The sequence below is a fragment of the Doryrhamphus excisus genome, chromosome 2 (assembly GCF_030265055.1).
Source record: "Doryrhamphus excisus isolate RoL2022-K1 chromosome 2, RoL_Dexc_1.0, whole genome shotgun sequence".
NCBI lineage: Eukaryota > Metazoa > Chordata > Actinopteri > Syngnathiformes > Syngnathidae > Doryrhamphus > Doryrhamphus excisus.
This window is the reverse complement of record NC_080467.1, coordinates 5198882-5213068: the sequence shown is the minus strand read 5'-3', so window position 1 is coordinate 5213068 and position 14187 is coordinate 5198882. Positions and strand designations below refer to the sequence as shown.

At 38.5% G+C, this 14187-nt stretch overlaps 2 protein-coding genes across 7 annotated transcripts in view; one reads left to right on the top strand and one right to left on the bottom strand.

Annotated features, from left to right (window-relative positions):
* Nucleotides 1-13957, bottom strand: part of mapk8a (mitogen-activated protein kinase 8a) — a 22379-nt gene extending 8422 nt beyond the window's left edge. For 3 of the 6 annotated variants that reach the window (XM_058054216.1, XM_058054196.1, XM_058054223.1), the window contains exons 1-7: nucleotides 10234-10461; nucleotides 5446-5612; nucleotides 5232-5361; nucleotides 5104-5162; nucleotides 4885-5023; nucleotides 2244-2409; nucleotides 2052-2123 (exon numbers count right to left, since the gene is read on the bottom strand). In XM_058054216.1, coding sequence (XP_057910199.1) covers nucleotides 2052-2123; nucleotides 2244-2409; nucleotides 4885-5023; nucleotides 5104-5162; nucleotides 5232-5361; nucleotides 5446-5612; nucleotides 10234-10446 — 946 coding nt within the window. In that variant the 5' untranslated portion in view covers nucleotides 10447-10461. Of the gene's footprint in view, nucleotides 1-1781; nucleotides 1854-2051; nucleotides 2124-2243; nucleotides 2410-4884; nucleotides 5024-5103; nucleotides 5163-5231; nucleotides 5362-5445; nucleotides 5613-10233; nucleotides 10462-13754 lie in introns of those variants that run through there. The other 3 variants (XM_058054242.1, XM_058054232.1, XM_058054205.1) reach the window with 3 other exon arrangements.
* The window catches only part of ptpn20 (protein tyrosine phosphatase non-receptor type 20), a 47258-nt gene continuing 46792 nt past the window's right edge, over nucleotides 13722-14187 (top strand). The window contains exon 1 of the mRNA XM_058054175.1: nucleotides 13722-14187. The gene's annotated coding sequence lies outside the window, so the exon portion shown is untranslated.

Sequence of the window (14187 nt, the reverse complement as noted above, 5' to 3'; positions counted from 1 at the left end):
CAATTTCATCAATCAATCAAAGACACTGCTCTTTCAACAGCAGACATCACTCCGATAATGGTGGGTGCTTTTTCTCCACAGAGCTTGTTTTGGGTTGTGACTGTGAATTTATTTTTTATTACTATAATAATAATAATTATTATTATTCATACATTTTTTTTATAAAAAGAGATGCATTCGATTTTTTAAATTAAATTAACTTAAATTTGACAATTGATTTAATCAATCCTTTTCCTCAATCCTCATCAATCCTCCAATTAAATAAAGACACTGGTCTTTCTCCACAGAGCTTGTTTTGGGTTGTGACTGTGATTTTTAGTTATTTTATTATTATTACTGTTATTATTAATAATAATAATAAAATAAATAAAATCACATTATTTTTTTATAATATTAATAATATTAAATGTGATTTTTATTTATTTTATTATTATTATTATTATTATTATTATTAATAAAATAAATAAAAATCCCAGTAACAAATAATAACAGTAATATTAATTATTATTAATATTATTAGTGCAATTTTTACAAAAAGAGATGGGAGTTTTTTTTTTAATTAAATTAACTTAAATTTGACAATTGATTTAATCAATCCTTCAATTAAATAAAGACACTGGTCTTTCTCCACAGAGCTTGTTTTGGGTTGTGACTGTGATTTTTAGTTATTTTATTATTATTACTGTTATTATTAATAATAATAAAATAAATAAAATCACATTATTTTTTATATTATTATTAATAATATTAAATGTGATTTTTATTTATTTTATTATTATTATTATTAATAATAATAAATAAAAATCCCAGTAACAAATTATAACAGTAATATTAATTATTATTAATATTATTAGTGCAATTTTTACAAAAAGAGATGGGAGGTTTTTTTTATTAAATTAACTTAAATTTGACAATTGATTTAATCAATCATTCAATTAAATGTCAAGACACTGCTTTTTCAAATTTATGAGACACATGAGGTGAATTTGAAGTACAGTTGTTGGATCCGTACTTACTCAGTACTGGATCGGAAACAAAATCAGTGCTAGAACTATCCCAGGGATATTTTTGCTCTGATTGACGTCTAGTTAGAAAGACACTCGTTTGCCCTGCATCGCTCATCTGGATACGTTTACATGCCGACTCTCTCGTGTGGAAACAGCCTTAATCCACGCGCGTCAACACTGGAACACGTGCACGGCAGCGCACATTTATACGGATGCGGACGAAGCGTTTGAGAGGTGTGGCATCGGTTTTGTGATGCAAATGTATTACCCTGTAGAACACATATTGTTTGGGGAATCAAACCCAGAAACTTGCTGGAACTACTTTCCCACACAACGAAAACCGACCAGAACCCAGCTCATGGGACCAAATTGAGGGCCACACACAGAGTACAGCTACTACTACTACTACTACTACTACTACTGCGACAGGGAATAATTGCTGGGATTGGTAGGATTGCTGGGAAGCAGTCCCAGAGGAAACGTGGCCTGGTCTTTGGAAAAAAATGAGTCGGTCAGAGAAGCCTCCAATATGTTCAGAAGGATCGTTCACGTTCTCAACTAAAGCTTGAGAAGATTGGATCAGTTCGGTTTGTACTTACCAAGCCTCAACCAGACTCTTCCTCTACCCCTGGTCTAAGACGTAAAAACCCAATTTACAACCAAAAATGGTGGTAAAAAAATCAAAATGGAATGAAATGGGGGGGGGGGGGGGTGGATGTCTTCACACCGAATGAAGTGATGACACGGAGAGCACACAAACGATGGGAAGGATACGATCAGTGCCGGGGAACAGCACACTTCCCCTGATCATCTCGGCCACTATGCAGCCCACTGACCACACATCCACTGTGGGGGTGTGTGGAGGTGTGGTGTGGTGTGGGGGGGGACGTTTTGATGATGCAGACGTGAGCATGCAAACAAAGGAGTGATGGTGAAAAACAAAAAATGATGTCATGAGAACATGAAAGTCATGCATGATGTACGTATTAGCATGGAGTGGAATGCTTCAGAAAGATCGGATAAAATCGCAAGCCACAAGGATACAATCCCGTCCTGGGAAAAGGATTTTATGGCGAACCATTTCAGCCAGTATGCAGCCCACAGACCAAATGTCCACTAGTGGTTAAAATCCCCAGTGAGAGGAACACACAGGTTAGACCAAAGCAGGTTAGTGAGCTAACAGAAGACGGGAGTAGCAATAACTGTCAATCAATCCCAAGAACATAAAACACTGACCATTAGCTTGGTAGCCCATGCCCAAGATGACCTCCGGTGCTCTGTAGTAGCGCGTCACCACGTACGGCGTCATCAGGAGGCCCGTGGCGGCCGTTCGAGCCAAGCCGAAGTCCAAGATCTTCAGCGTGCAATCCGACTTGACGACAATGTTGCTGGGTTTGAGGTCCTAAAGAGAGGGAGAGAGGGCGTCAAGGCTTCGCCGCGCGTCTTAAAATAAAGCCTGGAGCTAAGCCTATATCGGTCGGGTGCTGACGTGGGCGATGGAAATGTGATGATTTTGGTACATTGGCATTGGACGCATGAGAGCTAGCTGATGTTTACATCACTTATTTAGCCTGCGAGCTAATTTTAGTATCTATATTTTTATATCTACTTCCTAGCATAAACATAGAAATATGTAATATATTTACTACTGTATATTTGTGAACTCATTCCCTCCTGTATTGGCCATTCTAAAGGATTTGATAAACCTTGCAAAGCACACAGAAAGTGTGTTCTATGTAAACATGCTATACACCAAAAGAAGGATTAGACTTGTCTCGGAATTTTGCTACCAATTGGGCTGCACGGCGCATGAGTGGTTAGCGCGCAGACCAGGGTTCGATTCCACCCTCTCTGTGTGGAGTTTGCATGTTCTCCCCGTGCATGTGTGGGTTTTCTCCGGGTACTCCGGTTTCCTCCCACATTCCAAAAACATGCTAGGTTAATTAGCCACTCCAAATTGTCCATAGGTATGAATGTGAGTGTGAATGGTTGTTTGTCTATATGTGCCCTGTGATTGGCTGGCGCCTCTCGCCTGAAGTCAGCTGGGATAGGCTCCAGCACCCCCGCGAACCTCGTGAGGATAAGCGGTAGAAAATGAATGAATAAATAATTTTTCCCCTTCGATATCAGTACTGATAACTTTTGGGAATTTTGTTTCAATACCGCTACCAATTGGACTGCATGGCGCTCAAGTGGTTAGCATACAGGCCTCGCAGCTAGGAGACCCGAGTTCAATTCCACCCTCGGCCATCTCTATGTTGAGTTTTCGTGGGTTTTCTCCGGGTACTCCGGTTTCCTCCCACATTCCAAAAACATGCTAGGTTAATTAGCCAACTCCAAATTGTTCATAGGTATGAATGTGAGTGTGAATGGTTGTTTGTCTATATGTGCCCTGTGATTGGCTGGCCACCAGTCACATGGTGTTGTGATATACTGTAACTGATGGATTGGTATTTCAGAAGTGAAATGAGGTTTGTTGGATTAACACAGGGCTGCACGGTGGATGAGTGGTTAGCGCAGGCTTCACAGCTAGGAGACCCCAGTTCAATTCCACCCTCGGCATGTTCTCCCCATGCATGCGTGGGTTTTCTCCGGGTACTCCGGTTTCCTCCCACATTCCAAAAACATTCTAGGTCAGGGGTGGGCAAACTTTTGGACTCGTGGGCCGCATTGAGTTAACAAAACTGTGCGGGGGGCCAGAATATATATTTTTATAACACACACAGTATGTTACGCTCATAATTCATAAAACAGTCCACCTTGAATTATTTGTCTAATTTTATTTATTTATTATATTATATTTAATATATATATTATAATTATATTATTAATTATATTACATATATTTAATATATTATTTTTTACATATTATATTTATTATATTTAATATATTCTTTTTTTATACATTTATTATTTACTTATTTTATGTATTTACTTATTTGTATATATGTATATTTGTATATATGTATATATGTATATTTGTATTTGCTTATAATTCCAACAGTCCACCTTGAATTATTTGTCTAATTTTATTTATTTATTACATTATATATTATATTTAATCTATATATATATTATAATTATAATATTATCATTAATTATATTATATATATATAAATTATATTATATTTTATTTAGTTATTATTTATTTATTTTATTTTTTATTTTTGTGTTTATTTGTAATTATTTGTATAATTTTATCTGTAAAAGTGCCAGACTATTAGATATATGTTTTAAATATGTTCCATATATCCCTTTTTCCGGTGCATTTTAAACATCAGACCACATCAAACTACAAATTTAATTTTACATTTTTTTTTAATTATTATTTTTTACTGAATAAGACATCCGACTTGCAAGTCATGTTGCCAGCATGTATGTTAAAAGTTAGAAAACAACTGGCGGGCTGGATTCAAACGCTTTAAACATCAGACCACATCAAACTACAAACTTTAATTTTACATTTTTTAATTTTTTTTAAATTATTTTTTTTTTTATTATTTTTTTTTTACTGAATAAGACATCCGACTTGCAAGTCATGTTGCCAGCATGTATGTTAAAAGTTAGAAAGCAACTCGCGGGCCGGATTCAAACGCTTAGTGGGCCGCATGTGGCCCCTGGGCCGTAGTTTGCCCACCCCTGTGCTAGGTTAATTGGCCACTCCAAATTGTCCATAGGTATGAATGTGAGTGTGAATGGTTGTTTGTCTATATGTGCCCTGTGATTGGCTGGCCACCAGTCCAGGGTGTACCCCGCCTCTCGCCCGAAGATCATTCTGCCATTTTCTCCCCCATATTGATACCATATTACATTTCGGACACCAATGACTTTTTTTGACGTGTCAGCGTGCATCAAGTCTTGATTAGCAAACATTTACCCTGTGAATGATGCCGGCGGCGTGGAGGTGTTTGATACCGCACAACATCTGATAGAGCAGATAAGACAGCCTCTCATGGTCCAGCTCCATCTGAATGACCTGGCAAAGGTTGGCGTCCATCAGCTCCATCACCAAGTATCTGAAATACAGACGGGAGAATACTGCAGTAGTAACATTACTACTACAGTAAACATTACAACAAGAAAACGAGCCACTTACACATCCTGGAACTCTTCCAGGGATTTTTGGGGCGTGAACACATTTAAGAGGCCGATGATCTGTGCGGTGGGAAAATATACGTATGGATGAGATGCATGGCGGTCAGAAAGATGACATTGCGTACGTACATTTTTGTGATTGACACATTTCATTAGGACCAGTTCTCTGAACGCCCTCTTGGCGTGGGTCTGGTTCTGAAATGGCCGACTCAGCTTCTTGATGGCGACATTTTTCTCAAGGACTTGGTCATAGGCAGAGCTGAATGACAAAAAGGACACAAAAGTAAAGTCGGAATTGAGAAGCGGTCGCTCGGCGGAATACGAATGAAGTTGAATCACTCACCAGACGATTCCCTGAGCTCCCGATCCAATGGGTCTTAGGTTCTGGTATCGTTTTAATACTGTAAACGTCGAGTCGCCCACATCCAGGCTGTAGAACTCTCTCTCTTTCTTGTTTTTGTTCATGGCGAAGTCTTCGATTGCTGATCGCTGTGCATCCAAAAAGGTTCTCTGTGTGCACAAAGGGAGAACCACAGTTCCATGATTGGCAGTGCGGGGAAAAAAAAGGCGGGCCTGTGCAACAAAACAAGCCGAACGACGGGAGCCGAGCACAACATTTATGTCTTGGTAAGTCAATTCAGCAAACAAACACCAAAACATCATCAGCAGTGATGACCCAAGGTCAAAGCACCGTGAAGGTCGAGTCCACCAAGCCATCTAACATTAGCCACGTTTACATGAGGAGTTTTTCTCTTTCCGAATAACCTTTCCGAAAACAATGCTATACATGGAAAGGAATATTCCAATCTCGTGTTTACATGCGCCGCTATAATCAACCAGAATAGTCAATGGGGCATGCCCAGTAAAACGTAAACACCAACATCACGTGATACCGACTTCCGAGTTTTTCTTTCACTTCTTCCACATTATGAGGAGGTGTGTCTAAACTTGTAATATTTTTTAAAATTTTGGTTTGTTTAATAATAAATAATATTAAATAATATATTTAATTTATTAATAATTAATAATAAAGCAATAAATACAATGTACTCTTACACTTATGAGTAATTAATTTCATTAAAAAATAATTAATTAAAAAGTAATTAAAAATTAATTATTTAAATTAAGTAATTAAAAATTAATTATTTAAATTAAGTAATTAATTTAATTTATGTTGAATAATATTAATTAATAATTAATTAAAAATTATCCAATATTTATTAAATATTTTGTAAATATGTATTTAATAATTATAAATACTTATAATATTGAATGATTATAATTGAATACAAGTTAATTTATTATAAATTAAAATTTTGAATATGAATCTTATGAATATATATTTTTAAGAAATAGACAAATATTTTATATTTCTTTAATACTTTATCGTCTATAAATATGAATGTTATATAATTCCCAGCTGACTTCAGAAAAGAAGCAGATACACCCTGGACCGCTCACCTGCCAATCATCAGGCACATAAATGACACCCAAACAAGCCTTCGCTCCACAGTGGGAGGAAGTGGGAGAAAACCGTCACACTGTCATAAAAATGGCCACTCCCTTTTGTGCGATACTGTACATTTAACCCAAAATGTCGGCATCGTTCAGATAAGGCTCCATTAGAATTCAAGCAATTTCAAGGCTTTAAACCCCCCCCCTGTGGGAACCTCCCCACCCGGCCCATTGCCGTCCCTCCATGCCTCCACTGAGCCCCGACACTCGATCCATATGAGGGATGTAATTGGCGGAAGGAAAAAATATGACTCAGCTCTCCGTCTGTTTGCCCGACGTCACAAAGACGTCTGCAGCATCCGCCTCGCTCATCATATGAAAATAGACATGCTTGTGTAACACACACACACACACACAGGAGGCAGGAGGACACAAGAGTCCACTACTGAGCGTCATCATCTTCAGCAATAACGCCAATCCATCACGATGATTAAAGGTCACGTGGGCGCCGGGAGACGACCCTTCTAACTGCATGTTGATGGTCAAATCAATTAAGATTATGTCAGCAATGCAGCAGCCGATGGTCAGGACCTGGATGTATTATAAATTATAAATCCACGCGCTTGCGTACTGCACAGCACATACTACATCTTCCTGTAATCATCCAATTCAGATAGGACTAACTCCCCAGATTCAGTAGTACCAGTACGGTATCTGTCCATGGAATCCGGTGCCCAAACAAAGCACCCCCATGCAACTACTACTCGTTCACTGCATTGTCGGCCTTCACAGTACACAGACAGGCAGAATTGCACAACACTTACATATGACTGATGACACAATATTAGGAGGCACGCAACAGATGCATTGGTCTCACTTACACAAGCTTAACGTTCACTTTGTGGAGGGGCGAGGCAAATGCTATCCAAACTTTGTACTTTCATTCAGGGCTCTTCAGTAATCTTATATATATATTTTATAAAATAAAATATAGGCGGCACGGCGGTCGAGTGGTTAGCGCGTTGAACTCACAGCTAGGAGACCAGGGTTCAATTCTCTCTGTGGAGTTTGCATGTTCTCCCCGTGCATGCATGGGTTTTCTCCAGGTACTCCGGTTTCCTCCCACATTCCAAAAAAAACATGCTAGGTTAATTAGCGACTCCAAATTGTCCATAGGTATGAATGTGAGTGTGAATGGTTGTTTGACTATATGTGCCCTGTGATTGGCTGGCCACCAGAACCAGGGTGTACCCTGCCTCTCCCCCCAAGCCAGCTGGGATAGGCTCCAGCACCACCCGCGACCCTTGTGAGAAAAAGCGCTAGAAAATGAATGAATTAAAAAAACAAATTATAATATAAAATATTTGATAAAATATTAAATTATATATTACACGATATAATGTATTTTTTTGTTCATATTATAAGCTCTAAGTGATATATATTTACGTTCTAAGTGCAGTATTTTTATTATGTCTCATATTTAACTCACTAGCAAGATCTCATAGTTTATAGACCCCTACGGGTGCCTACCAAATTTGGGGGTGATTTGGCAAAAGACCCTCCAGTTAGAGTGGGTGTCTCGTGGAAATACGTGAAATATGTGTTCCAAATTTGGTATGCACCTGTAGGGGACTGCCAAGCACGTGTGTGAGAAATTTCAAGTCTTACAGGGTGAAATCTTTGTGCATAATGTGGTGTGTTTGTCAGAAAAATCAACACAGAAAGTATGCATTGTTAGTGGTGTGTCGGTCATGAACGAACGGGTCAAAAGAGCTAGTTCTTTTTTGTGAAGGGAATGAACGAGGTCACTGCCCCTAAAATACCCGTTCAGTCTGTTCAGTTGCAAATGCTTTTTTTTTTGATTGGCTGGAGAGTCAGTTCAACAACCGACACTGTCTGTGACCTCGTTCATTACATTCACAAAAAAGAACTGGTTCTTTTGATCAGTTCGTTCATGACCAACACAACACTAATACATCACGTGTTGTTGCGCTGTTGAGTCGGAATGAACGTGAACATGAGTGAACGGACTGATTCTGATTCTATGCACAAGGGGGGGATCACAGGCTAACGACCAATTGACTGAAATGAACGGATCTTTTTACTGAATGAACGGGAATGAACCAGTTTTGCCCACCACTAGTACATGTTTTGACAAGTTTTCACCCTTTAGTGTATACCGCTTCAGTAAAAGCGTTATAAGTATGCCTACAATGCAGTACAAACTAATATTTGTTATGTTATACTAATTATTAGGGGTGCATGATAATCATAATAATGATAATCATACCATTACCCTGTGAGCAAACCGAGCGCTCCTTTTTTTCTTCTGCCTGTCATAACTTCCAATATTTTCTGTCATGCCCCTACTAAGGGACAGAAAATTTTCCGCCCCCCCCCCGATTTGAAATAGTACAGAAACTGATAATATTTATTAATTGATCTGTACTGTAGAGGCTGAACTTCAAAATTAATGAAACCAGGAAAATGCAAAAAAATGGAGAGCATACAAGCTAATTGCATGATTAGTACTATAAATTTGTACATGTTGGCAGGTCTGCATTGATATGAAAGCCTCTAGCCCCCCTATTTGAGAGTCGCCGCCCTAAGCGCACTTGTAAACAATCACAAAAAAAATAAAAATTAAAAATAAAATAAATAAAAGAGGTTGATGTATGCGGTATATATAATGTATGTGGTACATAAAACATGATGTAACTATGGTACATTAAATATAATGTAATACATTTGTATAAAATGTAATATAATTGTATATTACATGATCTATACAATCTACGATTGGCTGGCGACCGGTCCAGGGTGTACCCCGCCTCCCGCCCGTGATGGATTATATACAACATATGTGGTATGGTACATGAGAGATACATTAAACATGATGGAAATATGGGACATTACAGGTACATTAAACATAATGTAAATATTGTACATTAGAAGTACATTATGAGGTACACAACTATGATGTAAATGTGGTACATTCAAGGGATATTAAAAATGATGTACATATGGTCAAAAACAAACAATGCGGTCTTTGAAAATATTTTCCATCCAGAGACCTCCACAGCGGCACACCGACTGCTCGGAGCGTGTGCCTGAATACAGTACACCTAGCTCCTCTTTCCTCTGTTGTGCTAGTAGTCATGTCAATATTTCAAAAATAAGCCATAAATTAGCTAATATAAGCTAATACAAGCTAATGTCAGGAGGGATGTGAGTCCACAGACATGTCCAGTCACACCGATGCAGTATAATGATGAGAAGCAATCAGCAATCATCTCATTTGGACATCACCGGAAACAGCAAGATAGACACAAGAGCTTATATTTTCTATATCTATTCCACGCCAGGGGGTTCACCTTGGCCACATGACCCCCCCGGCAGCCACACGCAGGAAGCTGCAGTCAACCCACAGCACGGAACCGTGCGTGATAATAACATCAGACATAATGACCTCCATGTCACCATATGACTGGGCCTGCTTGTTTAACCATATGGGCCGATGCTGCGTTCAAGGGTTCACGTCAAAATGAGACAATGAAAAAAACGATATGTCGCTTAAACAGCTGCATGCACGTTAAATGACACACGTACGACCCTCCCCCCACGGCCAAACAATGAGCACGTCCGAGGAACAGGAGAGCTCGGATCCTTATCTTACCTCGGGCATGAAATGCGGATCCCCCCCCAAAACACCCGACCTTCGATGAAATGTTCCGGAGCAGCGGGACGACGCGTTTATGCCTCCGGAGGAAAGTGCTTTTATTCCGTTGTGCGCCTTAAAAATACATGACCTCACCCCAATCCACTTGCCTACGTTTCCATCTGCCTGCTCTTGACAGGCCGGGACCAGCGGGGGGAGCGTGCTGCGCATGCGTGGACCGATAAGACGTCATTCCTCCACAGAGACACACCCACCTCCATTAGCGCTTCCTTCCGCCTCATTCAACTAGCATAACATAAAAATATACTTTATATATACTTTACACTCTATAATATAACATAAACTATATTATATCATAACAGCAAGCGATTGTATCGTCCACCTATGATGCTATTCACCTCTACCGTGGATATACTCGATATTAGCTTTCATAACGCTGTTATGTGTGATTTGTTGTGCTTGGCAGAGGTCATATTGTCATTTTTGTTGTAACTAAATCCCTTTAAGGAATGGATGACAATGATTTTTCTCCCCTACAAACTGTCTACGTTGCAAAAAACACAGTAGAGTAGCAGGACTGTTGAACGCCCACATTTGTCATGTAAATATACATATGCTTAGTTCAAATGTTTTCCTACTTTATTGCATTTTAAACAGTGGACCCCCCCACACGTGGTCAAAAATAATTAGTTATTATTATTATTTATTTATTTATTATTTTCATTATTATTTATTTTCACTTTTTTATCGGACAGATAAAAAATATATATATTTTTTGCATTTTTCCCACCGAAAAAAAAAACATCTCATTCAGACTAACTGGGTATAAAAATATACAAATATGTGACAATACAGGTAATATGTACAGCATACAAAAACACATTTATACATGTCTAAAATATGACAATATACTGCAATCTACACTCTAAAAAGTAATTCAGAGTATCTGTTGACACCACTTGATTTAATACATAAATACAATGTAATAAAAATGTAATTAATTGATTTAGATAAACTTTCTAAGTTGCTAACTTTATTTTTTAAGTTATGTTCAAATAATAATGTTGGCTATTAGATGAACTTAATTTAGCATGTCATATACACTCAAATTTTATTGTTAGTAAGCTTAAAACAAAATTCAATGACTTCATAAAATTAGCTTGGTAACATAATATACACACACACACACACACACACACATATATATATATATATATATATATATATATATAAAGTTACTGCGACTTAAAAAGCTGTGTGCATTATTATTATAATTAAGTAGACAACAAATTAAACTACTTTGAATAAAATGATTAGGTCAGTTGACTTAACATATTTCTTTGAGTTACGAACTTAAAAACTTGTCCCTATGGCAACAATTATTCAGTAAGCATTACTTAAAATGAGCTTTGAGTGAAGAGGAAAAGCTAATTTGTGCAATGCAATGTTGTTTGACAAATTATTTCTAATTAATTTGTCATAACTAAGAAAGACTAATGGAAATTGTTGCGTTGATTTTTTTTGTTGAGGCGAAACATTTATTTTTTGAGTGTACTCATTCAATTACACTGAGTTACACTCTTCTGCACTGTGGTACGCAAGCGGCCCCGCCTCCGCCCACTGACAAAAGGGTTTCTCTGTTCATGCCGTTGTTCTATGGAACAAACGTGCCAAGGTGCTGAAAGCAAAACGACAGCGTGAACCCACTTCCTGCCTGTTTGGAGGCGAGAGACGAGGAAAACAGACACCGAAGCACATGGCCATATAATGAGGCCTGCAGGAAAATTATGGAGTTGATTTTCATTTGATGATTTTTTATTAATTCATTTACTATTATCATCCCAGGCCTCGTGTCCGCAAGGCAGTTTCAATCTGAAGAAGAAATCTTGTCCCTTTTTTAATACTCGCGTCATTTTCTGACAAAAGTGTTGGAATGTTGCACTTTGTTCAGTGGTCCTTGAACACACCGTAGTTTTACACTGTGACTGCCTATACCGTAACTCTGATTCCATGTGTTCATATATCATCTTGAGAGAGTAGCTTTACATTTGACGTTTGTCAGCTTATTAGCCTTTGTCGCTAGTCAACAATGGCAATTAAAGAGAATTAGAGAGGATGTGGTTCCTGAGCTGAATGTAATTAATAACTACAACAGTCACATTATTGCAAAAGTTGATCCAAAATCTGAGGGTTTAGAGGGAGAGGAGTGAGCCGTGTGCCAAAAGTAGATATTTTTATGGGCATATTAATTACTTTTTGCCATAGTACATAACTGCTATGAAAATCGGGCAGTATTGCATACTTCCATCGATAAATATAGATAGCATCATTCCTCACAATATTGCGGTTTGATTATCACTTCCTTGCCACGTCACTGTTTTTCACAAATAATTTATTATTATTTTATGGTAGGCTATATTCTATTCTTAGTCAAAACATATTGAACTACAAATGCTATGTAGCGTTCTGGTCACTAGGTGGTAGTAATGACAAAAGACATTACCTTACATTATATTACCTTAACACTGCAAGTCATGTCCGACATGATAGAAGTTCTCCTCCTATCCAATGTGGAAGTGGTAAGTTGTTGGCTTTATTTTGAAGAAATACATATGAGTCTAGCCTTCACGGCGGACGAGTGGTTAGCATGCAGGCCACATAGCTAGGCGACACGAGTCTGTGTGGAGTTTGCATGTTCTCCCCGTGCATGTGTGGGTTTTCTCCAGGTACTCCGGTTTCCTCCCCCACTCACATTCATACCTATCACTATCATACCTTAATTGGCCACTCCAAATTGTCCATATATGGACAATTTGGAGTGGCCAATTAACCTAGCATGTTTTTGGAATGTGGGAGGAAACCAGAGTACCGCATGCGCGGGGAGAACATGCAAACTCCACACAGAGATGGCCGAGGGTGGGATTGAACTCTGGTCATTACCCACTGATGTCTGCATTTAAAAAATGTTTTAACAAAAAAATCTGCTGCATAAAAAAGCACAAAAACATGAAAACATTTAAACATAAATATTTAAACATATATCTAAAATTATGAATAATACAGGAACATAATGAAAGGCTAAACGGTGAGACGTATATTTACATTTTCAAATATTTTTATTTTTATAATTTAATTTTAATTTAAAAAATTCAGATGTCCAAAATATTTTCAATAAAAATCAATACGTTTTAATGTATGGTTGATGTATTTGATTATATTGATTTATATATATTATTATTATATATTTATTGATATATTTATTCCTCAGAAGTCTGACGGAGTTCATACTGCATACAGCAGCACCGAGCCAGCAAATAATAATAATAATAAATAAATAATCATATTGTACATTTTAGCAGGACACTACAACACAATGCAGGAAAGTAGAGTAAATGATCCTGTGGGCGCCCCCATGCGCAGATGCCCCTGCAGGCCCTGCAGAGAAGTGCAAAGGAGCGCCACCTGGACGTCCCGGTGCAGACTCCCGCAGTAAGGAGCATGCTAGCACGCTGACTTACCCCTTGTTCCAGAAGAGCCCGCAGTGTTATGATCATTGTGCTGGATGGACCACCCCGACCGGGAACAGGCTCGCCTTCCCGAGCTTCTTGCTCCTTTCCGGGCGTGAGCGCAGCACACCTCCGTAGCCGTGGACGGATTAGTGGAATCGGCGTGGCTGATCTCTCGCCTCCCGCTATTGGGTGCTTGTGACTTGTCACTGTCAAGCCGCTGGGATGATCCAATTATGTGTTTAGCGGCGAGGTGCTAAGAATAGAGCAAATTACAACAAGAGGGGGGTGAAAAAAGTTTGTCAAATGAACGCTGCCAACCTGCACATCCACGCCGAATACGAGCTGCTCTTCCCGGGGAGACGTCGAAGCAGCGATGCGATGATCGGGATGATTCTTATGGAAGACAACACGCAATGACGGGACTCGGTACATATGTGACCAG